Below are 18,115 nucleotides of genomic sequence, written 5' to 3' on the forward strand. Positions count from 1 at the left end.
CCTTGAGTGACACTATCTCCTCATCTTGGGCCGTCACTCGATTCTCAAGTGTGTTTATCGTGCTTTCTTGGACCAACACACGTTCTTCGAGTATCTTTATTGTGCCTACAATTAATTTTGTTAATGTCTCACACATTTCTTCTTTGCATTTTTGAATGGCATCTTCCAAAGGGTCAGCCGTCTTTGCCATTTTGCTTCTTAATGTTTGAGAGGGAGAGGGAGAAAGTTCGTGGGAGTGAGACATGCACACTACGTAAATATGTGGTTCTTAGTGTGAAATCTGATAGCATTGTTTCATGATTGATATGAATTAACCACGATTGGTCTCGAAATTTGTATCTTCAAATGCCAGATTCTCTTGTCTACACTAACACCTAAAGCACACTAACCAACACATATAATACCACAATTACCACTATCAGATGGGCCACAATCAAAGGCACTTATGTCATTCAAAAAGGCAAGCTTACATATTTTCTACCTTTGCATGTATTTGTGTTAACTCCAACAATGTGAATATGCCTAGAAAATAAAGCATTAAGCCATGTATTGTGGCTTTTGAAAATTGACTTTCATCAAAGTGACACCATTCGCTGCTTGGTAATGTAGGGAAATATGCTCCTGCTACTCCTTGGAGGGCAGGACGGCAACGGTTGAGCCATTTATAAAGAAGATAGTTCTACACGTTAGAGAAGAAGAGAAAAGTAGTTATGCTCATTCTCGTTCTGTACTTGCCCGGGCAAATGAAAATCGTTCCAGCTTTGAAGATTTATTACAAAAGGGTGTACTTGCGAGGAAAATCAATTTATAATACAGTAGTAGCATCCAAGATTATGACATTGCTATCGACAGATTTTACGTAACAAAATGGCTTAGTATACGGCCTGGCCTCCATGGTCCCACCTTGGTGTTTTTCGTATGGACTAGAGAAGAGGCCATGGTATCACAAAACTCTGCACAGAATAATCTCAACTGGCTTACTCTACTTTCATCGTGTTCAAACTTTAAACCTGAAGCTGTCATCTGTTTATGGGCCATCCCTCCACTGTGCCTGTATTTGCTGTCAGAGTACAATCTGCAGTCTGTCGAGGAATCAAAAGAGGTTGACGGAGGCGTGTTTGTGGAAGAATATACTCGTCGTCACTGTCATAATATGCCAAGCCAGAAGAAGGCATTGCCGCCCTGGTGCAAAATGCAAGAAGCAAAGCAAAAACCTGGAAGACAGGATAAAAACCTGTGTCAGACATGTGGCTTTGATAAAATTTCATTATCGATATGATGAGGCTCTGAAAAAATTATGATAAGGGTCTGAAAAGCGTCCATCAAATATCAATATGACAGCAACACGTGTGCGTACCTCGATGATCACTAGTGCTAGGCCCGCCCACTTGCAAAATTCCAAGTTAGTTTCCACAAATTCTTTGATATAATCAAATAGACCACTTGGATCATCAGGGATAATCTGAAAAACATTTGTGTAAGCTAGCTTAGATACATAAAAAGTTAAAAGGCTGTGCACGAAGTTAAGGATGCACATGCTACAGTACCTCCTCCCATTTCTCATTAAGAAAAAGTTCTGCTACAAAAGCTCCTTCCAGTATGATAAGTAAGATGAGGAAAAAGGTGTACTGTCAGAGTCAAGGTAAGACATCATAATTCTTCCTTTCAATGATTCTTTCTTTCAACAATGCCAGGCGATACATTGCTCCCTTATATTCCAGGGTTTGTGTCCCGACCTTGTAGATAAATGAAATGAAAAGGATACAGAAGAAAGACAGCATCCGTTTGAAGTCTCTGCTGCAATGTGACCTATGAATGATATCAGGCATACAAACAGACCCAAACCGAGTAAAAAGTAAATGAACCTGCAGAATCACCACAAACTTGTGTGAGCCAGGATGCCTATAGAGGTTGCCTGTTTAGGATCCTTATATACAAGGTCGTTCAGGCTTTCACTCCAAACTTAACATACTTTTAAAGAGATTTTTGAAAACAGCACAAAAAAGATATGGTGATCCACTATGTGCCTGAGACACAAGCGAAGTTGCTCACTGCTGCAGGATCTCGTGATGTCAATCCCCCTCACCTTCCTTTTCTTGTGTCATAGACTCATTCGTCAGAAGCCTTGTGAGCCTAGCTAGTCGTAAGACCCCCATGTCCAGACAAATCCATTGAATTAGTTTTGCTCCTTGTATAAATGATTGTACATGGCCCAGTCGGGTGTTAGTTCACTTTCGTGGGCATGCAGCTAAGTCTAGGAAAGCCTAGGGGATCCAAGTCTGGAGCCTTCATGCACCTCTTTGCAGACAAACAGACTCATTAGATCAGTTTCCAACCTTGCATAATGCTATTTGAATAAAAGATTGTACATGGCGTAATTGGGTGTTTTTTAAATTCGTGAGCATTCAGCAGTGCCCGCATGTAGCTTCGGATAACCAGGACTTGCACCAATCTAATGGGCGTGGCAAGTGCACCAATGCGATGTCTTAAACCATGAATGTACTTAATGATGGCTCTCTCTCTCTCTCTCTCTCTCTCTCTCTCTCTCTCTCTCTCTCTCTTATGGCAAAGTTGTTTGTGTGCATAATGGAGATGAAATTGAGTGATTGGGCTGAAGAGAATGACAAGCGTGTAAAAGGACAAGCGGGTTTTCGTCGATGCCATAGCACCATATTCATCTTGTCACTCTTCGTGTTCTCATGGAGGAAAGTCGGTTGAAAGACGAGCGATTGTATTGTTGTTTTGTGGACTTTAAGAAAGCGTTTGATATGATTCCATGTAACAATTTGTGGAGAAGGATAGAAGAACTCAAGTGCCAAGTGAGTTCATGCTAGCGGTTTCTTGAATCTATGAGAAGGTGATGTGTCAAGTGCGCATGGGAAGAGGAATTTCAGAAATTTTTGCAAGAACTATTGCAGTTAAACAAGGATGTCCGTTGTCACCAACTCTCTTTGGTCTATGCATCGATCAATTGGAACAAGTGGTACTTGACTTTATCCAAGAAGAAGGCATTGACGAGGTCACTATTTACAAAACAATAATCATGCTTTTATTGTATGCGGTAGATGTAGTGCTTCTAGCACACACTTTAGAGGATGCACAAAAGCTTATGGTTGTCCTTGAGAACTTTTGCTTGCATAGTGGACTGATTGTGAATGAATCTAAGACAGGTTATGCTTGTGAAAACCAATCATAAGGAGAAGCCATGCATTGTGTACAACAATGAGACACTTGAAGTTGTTGAGAGCTTAAGTACCTTGGCCTCGAGGTTCCGGCCAATCACAAGTGGCATGGATGTGCTATGCATCGTTTGGAAGCGGGAAAGAGATCATACTATGCATTTGAGAACATGTGTAATCTCTATCTGTACCTCTTGTTGATGTGAATGCTCCACCAGTGCAGGACTTTATAACTGGGCAACTTGACGATGATGCGTTTAGGACTTGATTGCGGCTGTGAATGTGTTTTCTCGATTGGTACAAAACCCAAGGTTTATGGAGTTTTTGCAAGTGCCACCAGTGCCACAGCAGACAAGGGAACTCACAAAGCCAGTAGAGCCAGATGAGGCTCAAGCCCAGGTCCTTCATGCGTCCCAGCAGGATAGGAAGCACTCGCACGTTGCGGAGTCAGGGGGCTCCAAAACAGATTCCTTTCGTCCATAAACAGGTGGTTAGGACACCAATTCCACACGTTTTGCCAGTTCAGCCCGCCACCTTTCAAAGTCCACATGTTGCATTAAATGGACAGGGAACCAATTTCTAGGCAATGCATCAGGTTTTTCCACCACCCATGGTACATCCTGGGTATTTCGAGGGTGGATCAGTGTTTCAGAGCATGGCTCGTTATGCGCCTCGAAACCAGCAATATAGGCCAATAACAATGTTTGGGGGTATGCAAGGCATGATGCCAAACCCCATGTATGGTGATATCGGCATGCTACAAGCTTTCAAAGCAATCGGCACCAATTGGGGTGCCACAGGGTAATTTTGGCATGGCTGGTTTTTCTAGACAGCAGCCAGATATGGCACTTACGACGCAAAATGTCAATGGCCAAGAAATGCCGATGATCCCTACTACAGTGCCCATGTTGCAGACAATTCCTTATGACAATTTGGGGGCATTCGAAAAGCCGAAAGCTTACAAAGAAGGTGGTGCACCTGTAAAGTTTAGCACTTTCAGCTGCTTTGAGGATAAAGCAAAGGCTCTTACTTTCCTCCAGCAGTTTGATACAGTTTATGCAGGAGGGAATTTTACAGAGGCCTCTAAGGTCAAGCTTGAAAGACAATGCACTTACATGGTGGACGACATTGTTGATGCAAGGGCACACACCTGCCACATGGGTATACATACTTCAAGAAAATGTTTGCATCAGAGTGGCTGTCAGATGAATTTGAAGCCGATGTCATGACAGATTAAAACCAACTCACTGCGGCTACTTGCAAGAGCCTACAGGAGTACAATCGGAGGTTTTGTAAAGCGTTGCTCTCGGTAACCTCTTATAGGTTTGTGCCACTGACAGAGCAGATTGACAAGTATTAATCTGGGCTGCCTAAAGGGCTTCGAGATTACTGTACAAAGAATAGAGTGGCTACCCTCACTCAGCTTATGGTAGTTGCCAATATTGGTCTTGCCTTGTTGAAGGGAGAGGATAGTGGGTTTCCAGGCAATGTGAAAGGGCGGCAGCAAAAGAAAAATTCAGCAAAGAAGCCCTTCGTGAAAACGGTTCCTGAAGCGTCACAGGGGTCAAAAAAGGTTAACAAGGATAAGGACTCAACCAGGACTTCTAGAGCGCAGGCAAAGAAGCAGAAAAGGAAGCCTTTTGTGCGTAAGTCGCTCGAGGAAAAGAAGGTCTTGATGGCTGAGAATAAATGCTTTATATGCGATCAGCCTAGTCACTTTGCTGCAGATTGTCCACAAAGGAAAAGACCAACTGACTCAGATGATAAAGGCAAGAAGCCTAAATCCACGGCAGGTTTGGTGCCAGATATGGTGGGTGACAGGCCTAGTACAGATGCCAACGAGTTACGCAGAGCATAGGGTAAAGTTAGAGATTAGACGGTACTCATCTTCTTTGATCCAGGTGCCAAAGCAAACTTTATCTCACCAGAGTTAGCTATGAAGCTGGGCATCAGAGCTAAAGAGATGGGGTACACGGCAGAGGCAAGGTTGGCATGTCCTAGCTACTCAGAATGTGTTACTCCCATTATTGGAAAACTACGTCTACATATTCAGTCGTATGTGGACACTGAAGAGTTTTATATCATGCCATTGGAAGGGTGTGATGCGCTACTGGGAACCCCATGGATGTTCAGAGTACATGGTGAGCTGGATGTCTTTGGTAAAATGATCACGCTTTACCATAGGGACAAAACTCATGTTTTGGATGTAAAGCTCAAAGGGGAGTCTGTCCCTATTGTATCTGCTTCGGCTATCACTTCTGTAATTAAAAATCATCTTTCTACGTACTTCATTTTTTCACGTGATGTTTCAGATAATTGTCAGTCCAATTTATCTGTGTCAGATAAAGAAAGATCAGCATTTTTGCAATAGTTTACTGTTTTTCTGATTCATTACCGTCACGCTGCCATCAGAGAGGCATGAGGACCATGCGATAGATTTGGTGCTAGGGTGTAGCCCACAAAACAGACCTCCCTACCGGGTTAGTGCGGCTCAGCAGAAAGAGATTATGGGCCAGGTTGAGGAGCTTTTAGAGAAGGGGCTGATTCAACCTAGTTCTTTACCTTTTTGCTCCCAAGTGCTCCTAGTACAAGAGAAGGATGACTCTTGGCGCATGTGTATTGATAATCGTGCATTGAATAAGAATACCATCAAGAACAGGTTTCCTACCCCAAGGATTGATGATATTCTGGACCGTTTAGAGGGTGCTTCAATTTTCAGCAGGATAGACCTTAAGAGTAGGTACCATTAGATTCGTATAAGGCTAGAGGATGTGCACAAGACTACGTTTAGAACAACGTTTGGTCTTTATGAGTTCCTAGTGATTCCATTTGGTCTTACAAATGCTCCTACTACATTCAATAAGATGATGGACCGGATTTTCTACTCGCATCAAAAGTTTGTTGACACATTCTTTGATGGCATAATAGTCTATTCGAAGCATGAAGAGTAGCATAGGCGTCACTTGACCATTGTGTTCGAAGAGCTGCGTAGTCACAGGTTACTTGTCAATCCTAAGAAAAGTGAATTCTTCTTAGAAGAGATCCACTTTCTTGGCCACATAGTGGAAGGCAAGAAGAATGTTGTGGTTGATGCGTTATCAAGGAAGCCACAAATTTTAGTTGTGTCAATTCCGTATCACCATGAGCTTGATGACATGAAGGAACAGTATGCTACTGATGAAGATTTTGCAAGGATCTTTAAACAGTTGCAAGATGGGCAATGTCATGAGCACTACCTCCTCAGAGACAGTTTTATGATGATACATGGCAGACTTTGTGTTACTAGGCCATTGCGACATAAGGTCATGGTAGAAAGTCATCTCCCACCGTATGCAGGGCGGTGATGCGACAGTGAAAACGGTCAAGACATTCTTTTATTGGCCTACTTTGAGGAGAGATGTGGATGCCTTTGTGCGAGCATGTGTGATTTGCCAAAAGGTCAAGTTTGACAGGCAAAAGGCACAAAGGTTATTACAGCCACTGCCGATTCCGGATAAGCCATCGGAAAGTATTGCTATGGATTTTATCTTTGATCTTCCAAGAACGCCGACAGGGAATGATGGTATATGAAACCGGCCGATGGGGCGGTAGGCGTTGGCTTTCACCTGAAATTCTTTACGTTAGACACACACACAGAGCACTTCGCAAAAAGAACCTGGGACAGGAATTAACACTTGAATACACACACGGCTCGGAAGCTAGAATGCCCCGAGCAGACGCCGACAATCTGTAGGCCCCAAAATTGGCGCCCCTTTCGGTATTTCTTTATTCTTTAACAGAGCGAATAAAATCTGTGATCTCCTACGAGCTGCCCCACACAATCCAGGCTGAGAAACACCTGTTCTAGCCCGATTTCGGCAACATAACTATACTAGGACGCTTCACAGTCAGTACCCCCACGCAATAGATGACTTTCCCGACGCATACGAAAACTTTGCAAAACCTGGCGAGAATCTGAAGCACGCTGAATTCTCTGTTTTCTGCCCCGAAAATGCGCCAGATTACCTTTACAGCGGTCCCCTCGCGTCCCCGAACCTCCTGAGGGTATTAGGGTCCGTTTGGGGGCGAAACCTTAAACCTGCAAAAATACACAGCAGGCCGTAATTCCCTGTTTTGGGCTCCATTTCACGTGCCGGTCGCATCTGTAGCAAGACCTCGAGCTCCCGCACCTATAGGGCTACTTGCCCTTTGAATCGGACGAGATTTCTCACGTGAAACCTTTCCAAATTCGTCTGTACCTGTGGGGGATTAGCCACTAGCTAACCCAATACCTGTGCAAGAGGCTCTTGCCTCGACAATCGCGCATGAACCCACACGACTGTACATCAATCAAATGAAAAGCCCTCTTGTGGGGCATCACATAACTGCACGTAAAGGAGAGAGAGAGAGAGAGAGAGAGAGAGAGCAGTGTGTAGCGTGCAGGGTATCACTCCTGGCACCACACTGTACATAAAGGGAAAGAAAGCACTCCATAGCTCTTAACCTGTGGCAGAAAACTCAAAATGAGCCTCCCAGCTATAAATTCAGCGCTACCTCTTCTTTGCATTAGGCAAGTGAACAGAAATGTGCCACTTGGCACATTTACAAGCATTTTCCCGTTTCGGGTTTGCCGCCTAAAAATCTCCCGACTGGTTGCTCAGCTGACTTCGCGGCAGAGTTGTAAAATGTTCCCCTAGTCATACCGAGGTAATGACGCGAACACATTTCACGGCCCAAAAAAGCAATTCCCTAAATTTTAGGAAATGATTCCGTTGGGCTCCCACTGGTCATCTGACCATCTATCCTCATTGGGACCACATCCAAAAGTACAATGTGGGCCAACTATCGGATATTTTCTGCTGGTAGTCCCACCTTGACTTTATGCCTTTATTGAGTTCACTTCCTAGTATCCACCAACTTGCTAAATGCGACCGGGGGACCTATATGATCTTGCTCTGAGCCTAGACATCCTCTTACTATACAATTCCAGTGCCGACCACTTCCCATCTGCGGGTGAAACTACCGTTCACATTGGCCATACAATGTCCGACCATTTGCTACTTCAAAAAGAGGGTCTCAAAAATAAAACAAAACCCATTGGAAACAAACCAACAACTAAAGTTCGCAGTTGCCACGTCCTCGTGACATAGTTAATAGTTGCCACGTCCCCGTGACAGTATATGGACAGTTATTTGCAGGTTCAGTAAGTAGGCCCATTTTATTCTTGTCAAGAAGAAGATAAAATCTGACCAGATGGCACGGTTGTTCATGTACAATGTGTTTTAAGTAGCATGGTATGCCACAATCGATTGTCAGTGATGGTGATCCCTACATGACAAGTTTGTTTTGGAGAGGATTGTTTGAGAACATGGGCACTACGCTCAAGTTCTCGTCTTCTTTTCATCCACAAACTGATGGAAGTCACAAGAAGCTAACTCTATTGCCTTAGATCAGCTGAAATGTTGTGTGTCAGATAATAAGGGCAAGTGGGAACAGTATTTGCGTATATAGGCTTAAGTATGTATACAACAATACGAAGCATTCGTCCACAGGCAAGGCACCTTTTGAGATTGTTGAAGGTGGCAAAAAGGTTCCTCCAATTTTGCATACAAAGGACAAGATCTTTGAGGCAGATTGAATGTTGAGAACATGGATGAAATGTATAAGAAAATCAAAGTTGCCTTGGAGAAGACTCGGGCAAGGCAGAAAAGGACTGCTCATCGTCACCGTCGTGAATTACTATTTTCACCTCGTGATTGGGTACTTTTACGGTTTGAAAAGGCAAGTTAAAGAAGATGAAGGGCAAGGAAAGGTTATTTCCAAAGCTAAGCATGCGTTACTATGGGCCTTTTCAAGTGCTTGATAAGATTAGCGATGTTGCTTATAGGCTAAAATTGCCTTCCACTTGGAAGATTCATAATGCCTTTCACATGAGTCTTCTAAGACCTTTCGTGGGTGATGTGCCTGAAGATGCGCCACAGGAGGACCAACCAAAAGTCGATGAACTTGATGAATCTTGGTACCTAAGCAGATTTTGGCACATAAAGAAAGAAAAGTTAGGGACAGGTTGCAAGACGCTATTTGGCGAAGTTCAAGAACTATCCACCTCTGGATGCAAACTGGATAGAAGAGCATGAAGTGTCAGAGTCACCAATTGTATTGCAGCTTTACCTTGAGGCCTTTGGGTTACAGCCTACGTATGCCCCAACCTAGCCTGTTCAGAGGGGTAATGATGGAGCTAGCACATCAAATGTACATGCGGATTCAGTGCAATAGAAGTGTGCATCGCTCTTCAAGTGTTAAAGGTATTATGCTCACTTCTATCATAGATGAAAATGACAGAAGTATGAAGGTCTCATTAAGTCATTTGTATCTATGTGTTATGACCTTTCTTGCGGGTACATGCAATGATGAAAGCGTGCTAACAACACAAGATGATCAATGGCATGCAATCGAGGATGTTTGCGATTTCAAGAGGGGGGTATGTCACGAGGACATGGCAACTGCTAACCTTAGTTGTTGGTTTCTTTTCCTTAATTTTTGTTTAATTTTTGGGACCCTCTTTTTGAAGTTGCAAATGGCCGGACACTGTATGGCCAGTGTGAAACGGCCTACGGCCGAGAGTTTCACCCACAGACGGGAAGGCCTTGTCGCCACGAGTTGGTCGGGCCGACCGGCACTGGAATCCGAGCAGTAAAAGTATGTCTAGATTCTACTCAAAGTTTGAAAAGAAGATCACCCAATAACTGGGCTACATTGCATTTTTGGATGTGGTCCCAATGGTGATAGCAACCGGTTGAGATATTTTTAGATCGGAAGGTGCAAAACGGGAAAACCATGCATGAGTACCATTTGGTACATTTTTGGGCACTTTCCAGCTTGAGAGAGAGAGAGAGACAAAGGTGTTGAAATTAAACGTGGGGCTGCATTTTCAACCGTGTGGTGGATTGTTCCAAGTACCAAAGCTATTGTGTGCTTGCGTACCCTCTATGTATAGTGAAGTGCAAGAACTGAAGCCTTGCACAGCATTCACTGCTCTCTCTCTCTCTCCCCTCCATGCAGTTATGTGATGCCCCACAAGAGGGCTCTTCATTTGACCTATGTACAGTTGTGTGGGTTCATGCGCATTGCCGAGGCAAGAGCCTCTTGCACAGGTACTAGATTAGCTAGTTGCTAATCCCCCGCAGGTACATGTGAATTCGGAGAGATTTCACACGAGAAATCTCGTCTGATTCAAAGGGCAAGTAGCCCTACACGTGCAGGAGCTCGAGGACTTGCTACGAATGCAACAGGCTCAGGAAATGGAGACCGGCTCGCGAAACAGAGTCCAAAACAGGAAAAACAGCCTGCTGTGTATTTTTGCAGGTTTAGGGTTTCAGCCCTAAACGGTCCCTAATACCCCCAGGAGGTCCAAGGACGCGAGGGGACCGTTGTGCGAGTGATCTGGTGCATTCTCAGGGTAGAAAACAGACAAATCAACAGAAATGTGCCACTTGGCGCATTTACAAGCATTTTCCCATTTCGGGTTTGCCGCCTAAAAATCTCCCGACTTGTTCCTCAGTTGACTTCGCGGCAGAGTTGTTAAATGTTCCCCTAGTCATACCGGAGGTAATGACGAGAACACATTTCACGGCCCAAACTAGCAATTCCCTAAATTTTAGGAAATGATTCCGTTGGGCTCTCACTGGTCATCTGACCATCTATCCTCATTGGGACCACATCCAAAAGTGCAATGTGGCCCAACTATCGGATATTTTTTGCTGGTAGTTCCACCTTGACTTTATGCCTTTATTGAGTTCACAGTGCGACGGGGGGACATATATGATCTTGCTCTGAGCCTAAACATCCTCTTAGTATACGAATTCCAATGCCGACCACTTCCCATCTGCGGATGAAACTACCGTTCACATTGGCCATACAATGTCCGACCGTTTGCTACTTCAAAAAGAGGGTCTCAAAAAATAAAACAAAACCCATTGGAAAGAAACCAACAACTAAAGTTAGCAGTTGCCGAAAGCGAGTGAACACGTAGTCGAATGAATGCTCGCTACTGCTGCTGCCCCCCCCTGCTCGCCTCTGCCCTCTCCCCCCCCCCCTTGCTGCGCCTTCGCTCTCCCCCCCCCCCCCCCCCCCCCCCCACCCCCCCCCCCCCCCCCCCCCCCTCCCCCCCCCCCCCCCCCCCCCCCCCCCCCCCCCCCCACACCCGCTGCCCCTGCGCGCTGCTGCCCGCCCGCTGCCCCCCCTTGTTTTCGCGCTGCCCTCCTCTCGCGTTGCCATCCCCTCCCCACCCCCCCCGTCCTCTTTGCTCCCGAAGGTCTTCTGCACCTGGCTCGGCAATGCTTTCTCTTCGGACAAGTGCTTGGCGTACTCATTCGCAGATTTTCTTCATCGCCCGCTTCTTCGACTCAGCAGTAGACACAGATGGAGGCTCCAGCTCCACCTCAGAGGGACTCGCCTAAAGCCCCCTTGCCCGACCCCACTGAGCCCACCATTCGACTTGCTCTTACGCCGGCAAAGCAAGCGAGCCTTGCCACAGAGGTAGAACGCTTGCAGGCGACTTCTGTCATCTGCAAGGTTCTCGGCACTCGTCCCAGCAGAGGAGAGCTACCAGATCTTCTCCAGGCCCGCCTCCTCGCAGAGGTGGGCAAGATCTTGGATATCCAGATTCTCGGACGGGGGTACTACCAGATTGAGTTCGAGAGTTCCGAGATGGCCTCCAAGGTCATAGCTATGAGTCCATTGGCCATCCGAGCAGCACGCGCCCACTTTCGACAGTGGCGACATGGTTTTGACCCGTCTTCGGATGTGCTAGTAGAGGAGGCGGACATCCCCATATCAGTCTGCTTTCCAGGTTTACGGAGGGAGTACCTTCCACTTCTCTCCAGGATTGGCTCCGCCATCGGAACTGTCCTGGAGACACCTCGTACGGCAGCATCAGTAGCTGCCAAGGCGGCTGGCATCCCTTCAGTTCGAGTTTTGGTCAGAGATACCCACACGCTCCCGAAGGTCATCCTTCTGCCTCGGGTGAGTGGGGGTTGGTTTAGACAGAGTGTGGAGTACTCGGGTCTCCCGAACCAGTGTTTCATTTGCAGACAGATGGGCCACCTAGCGAAGGCCTGTCCACGGAGGAGACCACGACCCGCACCGCAGCCTCAGCCCCAGCCTGCCAAGGCTGGGCCGCAGCCACAGCCAGCGACGCAGAGCACAGATCCAGCGTCCATAGTCACAAGGGACGCATTCCGGGACGGGGGAACGGGGGACGGGGGACGGGGCTGAAATGGATTTTTAGTGTAAAAAAGAGAGCGGGACGGCAAGTGGGGACGGGAAGCCCGAAAAAGGGCGTCCCCTGTTACTATGCCAGCGCCACCCTCCGAGCCTGGGGCTCTAGCGGAGGAGGGGTGGCAGCAGGCCCGTGGCCGTCGACGCCAGGGGCCACAGCGACAGCCTGGCACTCAGAGTGGCCCCCAGGTGCCTACTCAGCAGCAGTGGGTTCCCACGGGGAACCGCTTTGGTCCTCTTGAGTAGGAGGAGCCCCCTACACCAGCCTCCACCTCCGCTTCACCCTCGCCAGCCGCTCCGCCTTCCAATCTCCCCTCCTCCTCCTCATGCCCTCCCCCGCCCTCTGCTACCGCTCTCTCCCCACCTCGCCCCCCCCATGTCTCTGCCGCCCCACCTCGCTTCTCCTCTCCCCCGCCCCCCCCCCAGCCCCTTCTCCCCCTCCTCCTGCTTCAGTACCACAGTCGGCTCTGGAGACTGGACTCTTGCCGGCGGCCAGGAGATCTCTTGGCAGCGCCTTCGCCACGAGTCGCCTTGCGAGAGAGGGTCAGCCCTTCTTGCGGCCCCCATTGCAGATTCAGCATCTCCTCTTGCAGCTATCCCTCATGGTTTGACGAGCTTTGACCTCCGACGCCGCTGGGATTTCTTCGATTACGGGTTTACTCGTTTTCTTGGCGATTCCGCAGCAGACCACGAGGCAGCCTGCTTCAGAGTCCACGCTCTGTTCCTCGCCGCTAGGGGGACAGAGGCCTTGGACTCAGCAGTTGGTTTCTCCTTCCCCCTCTGCGGCAGGACTGAGACAGAGTGGTCCCTCGACTCAGTGGTGGGATGGTTGCATACACAGGTTCTCGAGTTCTCTCACCACATGGGAGAACTTGGCGTTACAGATCTGCTGCAGACTTTGTGGCCACTGGCCAAGTTTGCGGTGACACCCCCAGATTCAGCAGGATGTAGACACATTGTGGTGTACTTTTTTGCTGATACGCAGTGTTTGCCTTGCTATGTATTCATTCATGAGGACTCCTGGACAGAGGAGGTTGCTTTACGCACGGCTCGCTCTACTTGGGCTTGGACCAGGCACTCACTGCAGTCTCGCCTATCTAGAGGACGCTCGGATGCGGATTACTCCCCATCCAAGCCTGCTTCGAAGATAGCTCGTCTTGCTGCTGCGGCAGCATCTGTTCTCTCTCGCTCCCCATGAGGATCGTCTCGTGGAACGTGCAGGGACTCGGTGGGCCCCAGTTTCAGCGACAGCGGGGCCGATTGCGTCAGGAGCTTCAACGATGCCTTGTGGGAGGAGAGATTGATCTCCTTATGCTTCAGGAGCACCATTTGTCTGAGAGCCGCATTCGGCGATGTGGTCAAATTTTGCGTGGACGCTATGATACCTTTTGGTCAGCTGCTTTTGGACCTGGAGGCATCCAGGGTGGGGTATGTATGACTATTGCGGACTCATTACAGCAGGCCATTGTGGGCAGAGGGATTATTGTACCAGGCAGGGCTCAGTGGATTACTATGCAGGTTCAGGGTAGCCTTGTGGGTTTCCTGAACATCTATGCGCCCAATGTGGCGAGTGCTCGTGCAGAGTTTTGGTCACAGATGGTTGAGTCTTTGCCTCAGGTTGACCAGTGGTGTGTAGGAGGGGACTTCAACATGTTGGAGGACCCTTCTGACAGAATCGGAGGCAGCCATGCTACTGTGCATGGAGTCGAGTTAGCAGCTTGGGAGAGGTTTTGTATGACGTTGAGGGTCTCGGATACATGGCAGCATTCTGGCTTTGTGAGGCCTCCAGAGAGTCTTGCCTTCTCTAGATCGGACCGCCGAGTGGGAGGAGTGAATCTATCGCGCATAGATCGCTTCTACACTAGTGACCACTTCAGTGACTTGGGGGGATCAGTGGGCATCCTGGCAGGGACATCCTTCTCGGACCATGCTCCAGTGATCCTCACAGTGGCAGACAGGCAGAGGAGTGGGAGCACGATGCTTCGCATCCCAGAGCGGGTTTTGTTGGACTCAGCACTCAGAGAGAGGGTCGAGGCTCTATGGACAGAGGGCATGGACAGCCAGGCTCCACCTGCAGACAGAGTGGCCTCAGGCCTAGCTCAGCTCAGCCACTTCTTTCTCCAGGAGTCTTTGGCTCGACGGGCTGCAGCGAGAGAGGAGGAGCAGCGTCTCAGACGAGGCATTGCTTCACTACAGAGGATGCAGGAGCAGCATCCAGACAGTCCATGGTTGGAGAAGCAGCTTCAGCAGGCTCGACAGGAGCTTGCTTGCACAGAGGAGAGGCGCCATGAGTTTGCCTTTCACCGGCATGCATCTCAGTGGACTCAGGTGGGTGACAGAGTGACAGGTGTTTTTTTTGAGACAGTGGGACCTCGGCACTCGCATGCCAAGGTCAATCAGTTGAGGAGACCCGATGGGTCAGTTGTTTGCGAGCCAGAGGATATGCGTGCAGTTGCTACTGACTTTTACCGTGAGCTTCTGTCGGCTGAGCCAGAGTCAGAGAGGCAGGATGCATGCAGGGAGCAGGTTTGGGCACAGATGCCCTGTCTTGTGACTGAGGAGATGCGGCAGAGGCTTGAGTTACCTCTTCAGCTTGAGGAGCTGCACACGGCTCTTAGGGCCCTCCCTCGTGGTAGCTGTCCAGGTGAGGATGGGCTGACTCCCAGCTTCTTCTTGGAGTACTGGGACCTGCTTGGCCAAGATCTTTGTAGTGCCTTTCAGTACATTCTGCACACAGGAGTGATGCCGGATAGCATGAGTGAGGGCCTGATTTACCTCATTCCTAAGGAGGGTGGCTCCTTGGATGAGATTCGACAGTGGCGTCCCATCACCATTCTCAACTCAGCCTACAAAATTCTTGCCAAGGCTCTGAGTTTGAGGATTCAGCCACTTTTGGAGAGCCTTATACATGGGACTCAGACAGGTTTTGTCAAGGAACGCAGTATCCTTGACAACATCTTCACTTTTTGGGAGGCTTCTGCCCTTGCACGGCTCCGTGGGGAGGACCTTGTGATTCTTCTTCTCGATTTTGAGAAGGCATACGACAGAGTTGACTAGGACTTTCTAGAGGGCACGCTACGTAGGATGGGCTTCTCAGAGGCTTGGATGAGAGGGGTGTCGGCTTTGTACAGACAGGCCCACAGTCAGGTGCTTTTGGCAGGAGGTAGAGGTGAGCGCTTCATGCTCACACGATCGGTCAGACAAGGTTGTCCTCTTGCCCCCTTTCTCTTTCTATTCTATGCGGAGGCGATGAGCAGATTTTTGGTGTCACAGCAGGTTGGTTTGAGGGGCTTAGCTCTCCCTATACGGGGAGATGAGCTTCTGGACGCTGAGTTTGCCGACGACTCAGCCTTGTACTTAGAGGGCCAGGAGGCCAATTTACACAGATGTGGGCAGGCTTTGGAGACCTTCTGCTGTGCATCGGGCGCACTGATCAACTGGAGAAAGACAGTGGCTTTCTCAATTGGTAGTGCTCCTGTGCCAGATTGGATGCCAGGAGAGGGTTTCAGGTGGATTCCTCCAGGGACTGCAGTTCGGTACCTGGGTTGTCAGGTTGGTTTGGATTTGTCCCCCGAGCAGCAGATTGCTCCTCTTCTCCTGTCCATCAGGAGAAAGCTGTTACATTGGAGTTCAGCACGACTTTCGCTGGCTAGTAGAGTAGTAGTTGCCAACCAGGTGTTGTTGGCGACTATGTGGTACATCACTTCTTGCTGGATCTTCTCGAGTTCTTGTATCAGCCAGGTAGAGAGGCTGATCAGGAACTTCCTTTGGTCTGGTCGCGACACTCAGATTGCCCGAGCCAAGGTGGCTTGGTCGGTCATCACACTTCCTTGTTCTCAGGGAGGGCTTGGGATCATTGATCCAGCACAGCAGAGCAGAGCCCTTCTTGGGAAGTTCGTCGTCAGAGGACTTCTTCCAGGCGAGGAGCCCTGGAAGGAGTTCTTGTTGCAAAGGCTTCGTGCCAGGGTGCCTCAGGCAGGAGGCCCTTGGCAACCTTCGACCAGATGGATCTTTACAGAGTTGCGCCGAGTTGGTTTGAGCAGGAGACTGGAGGACCGATTCGCTGTGAGTTTGCTTCGGTCTTGGGAGCTATTGCGGCGTGGCCTAGAGCAGCGACAGCCGACGTGCACGGAGGAGCGCCTACGGCAGCCCCTCGTCTGGAACCCCATGGTTAGCACTCAGAGAGGCCACTTGGTTGGGAGTAGGCCTCATGTTTCTTGAGGTCCCATGGCAGCAGGTCCAACGCGCTCTCTAGGTGACTGGCTAGAGTTCATAGGTCTGTCAGAGGAGGTGCAGGCTGTCCAGCTACAGGGCATGAGAGGGGTTCAGAGCATGTGTCAGGACATCTCAGAGTCAGTTCCAGCTGATTGGCTCACGCCTCTCGAGCCAGTAGCACCCCGGTGGATGGGAGCCTTCACACGACTGGAGGTTCTCATTTCAGTCAGGGCTTGCTCAGAGACTGTCCCAGCCCTGTTCTTCGAGCTTCAGGGTGGGGGACGATTACAAAGAGTTGCAGTAGAGGCCCCGCAGGTAGCAGAGTGTTGTTTCCAGAGGATCCGAGTTGTGGGCATCTGTGGGAGGACTTGCGTCATAGACCCTGACCCAGCAACTCTTGAGACAGGACACTGGAGGCTATGGGCTTGGGAGCGCTGTCCACTGGCACGAGTACAGTGGGATCCTGGTGAGTGGCTATGGAGGGACCCATTCTCTTCTGCAGACCGCCCAGGAGTCCCTTTCTTTCAGTACACTGTTCGGCTTGGACGTCATATACTTGCAGCACAGAGAGAGGCCCGCCCCGCTGCAGCACGTCATTGGCAGGAGGCGGGTCTCACAGTTGAGTTCTTGGCAGCTTTTTGGCAGAGGCTGTGGGACTCCAGACAGCCGAGGCGCGTCACCTTGTTCCAGTGGTTGGTTGCACACAGAGCCACAGCAGTAGGGAGCTGGCTTGTACATTGTGGTCTCTCGGTCGCATGTACAGCCTGTGACCAGTTGGTGGAGAGTCAGCGACACTGTCTTTGGGACTGTCCCTCGGCCCAGCAGGTGTGGCTACGAGTTCTTCGGCTGATGCCTGCCCTCTCCACGGCTCGACAGTTCACTTGGGGGGCGGCGGCTTGGTCCACCCTCACGGGCCCGGCACTTCAGTTTGAGCTATCTTCCACCAGCAGGATGATAGTGATACAGCGGGCTCGACCTACACCCCTGCCTGCTACAGACCTTACTCCACAGGAGTGGAGCAGTGAGAGAGCGGAGTGTTGGGAGCTCATCAGCGGCCTAGCTCTCTGGTTCATCTGGCGGGCCCGTTGTTTCCGCATCTTTGAGGCTCGCCTTGTACCACCAGCAGAGACTGTTCGTGACTTTTGGCTAGAGCTGATCCATACTCTCAGAGGACAGCTTGAGGGACTACAGGGCTGCTCCGACCGCATGCGGGAGCGCCGCGAGGCTTTCCTTCGTCTTTGGCGCCCTGGGCCGTTTTACTCCATGGTCCAGGGGGTGCTCAGATGGCACTACTGTCCACCTGTGTGGCTTTTCCCTCCTCCCATCTCTTGATTTAGCCCTATTGTATATATGCTGTTTTTTCATTGGGAGAGTCTCCCCATCATGTTTGTTGTAGCCCTCTCCTGCAAAGGTGGATGTAGCCCTATGGGCAGCTTTCATTAACTAATAGAAGGATCTTTTTC

The 18,115-nt window shown here is 49.3% G+C and overlaps 1 protein-coding gene across 1 annotated transcript in view; it reads right to left on the bottom strand.

Annotated features, from left to right (window-relative positions):
- Positions 1 to 693: 693 nt before the first annotated feature.
- LOC147421463 (tetraspanin-19-like) overlaps positions 694 to 18,115 on the bottom strand; it is a 65,267-nt gene continuing 47,845 nt past the window's right edge. Inside the window, exons 2-5 of the mRNA XM_086503481.1 lie at positions 1,766 to 1,865; positions 1,548 to 1,628; positions 1,358 to 1,462; positions 694 to 1,214 (exon numbers count right to left, since the gene is read on the bottom strand). Coding sequence (XP_086359607.1) covers positions 1,020 to 1,214; positions 1,358 to 1,462; positions 1,548 to 1,628; positions 1,766 to 1,865 — 481 coding nt within the window. The 3' untranslated portion in view covers positions 694 to 1,019. The remainder of the gene's footprint in view (positions 1,215 to 1,357; positions 1,463 to 1,547; positions 1,629 to 1,765; positions 1,866 to 18,115) is intronic.

Source organism: Adiantum capillus-veneris, chromosome 27, assembly GCF_014529385.1.
Source record: "Adiantum capillus-veneris isolate H3 chromosome 27, ASM1452938v2, whole genome shotgun sequence".
In the NCBI taxonomy this organism is placed as follows: domain Eukaryota; kingdom Viridiplantae; phylum Streptophyta; class Polypodiopsida; order Polypodiales; family Pteridaceae; genus Adiantum; species Adiantum capillus-veneris.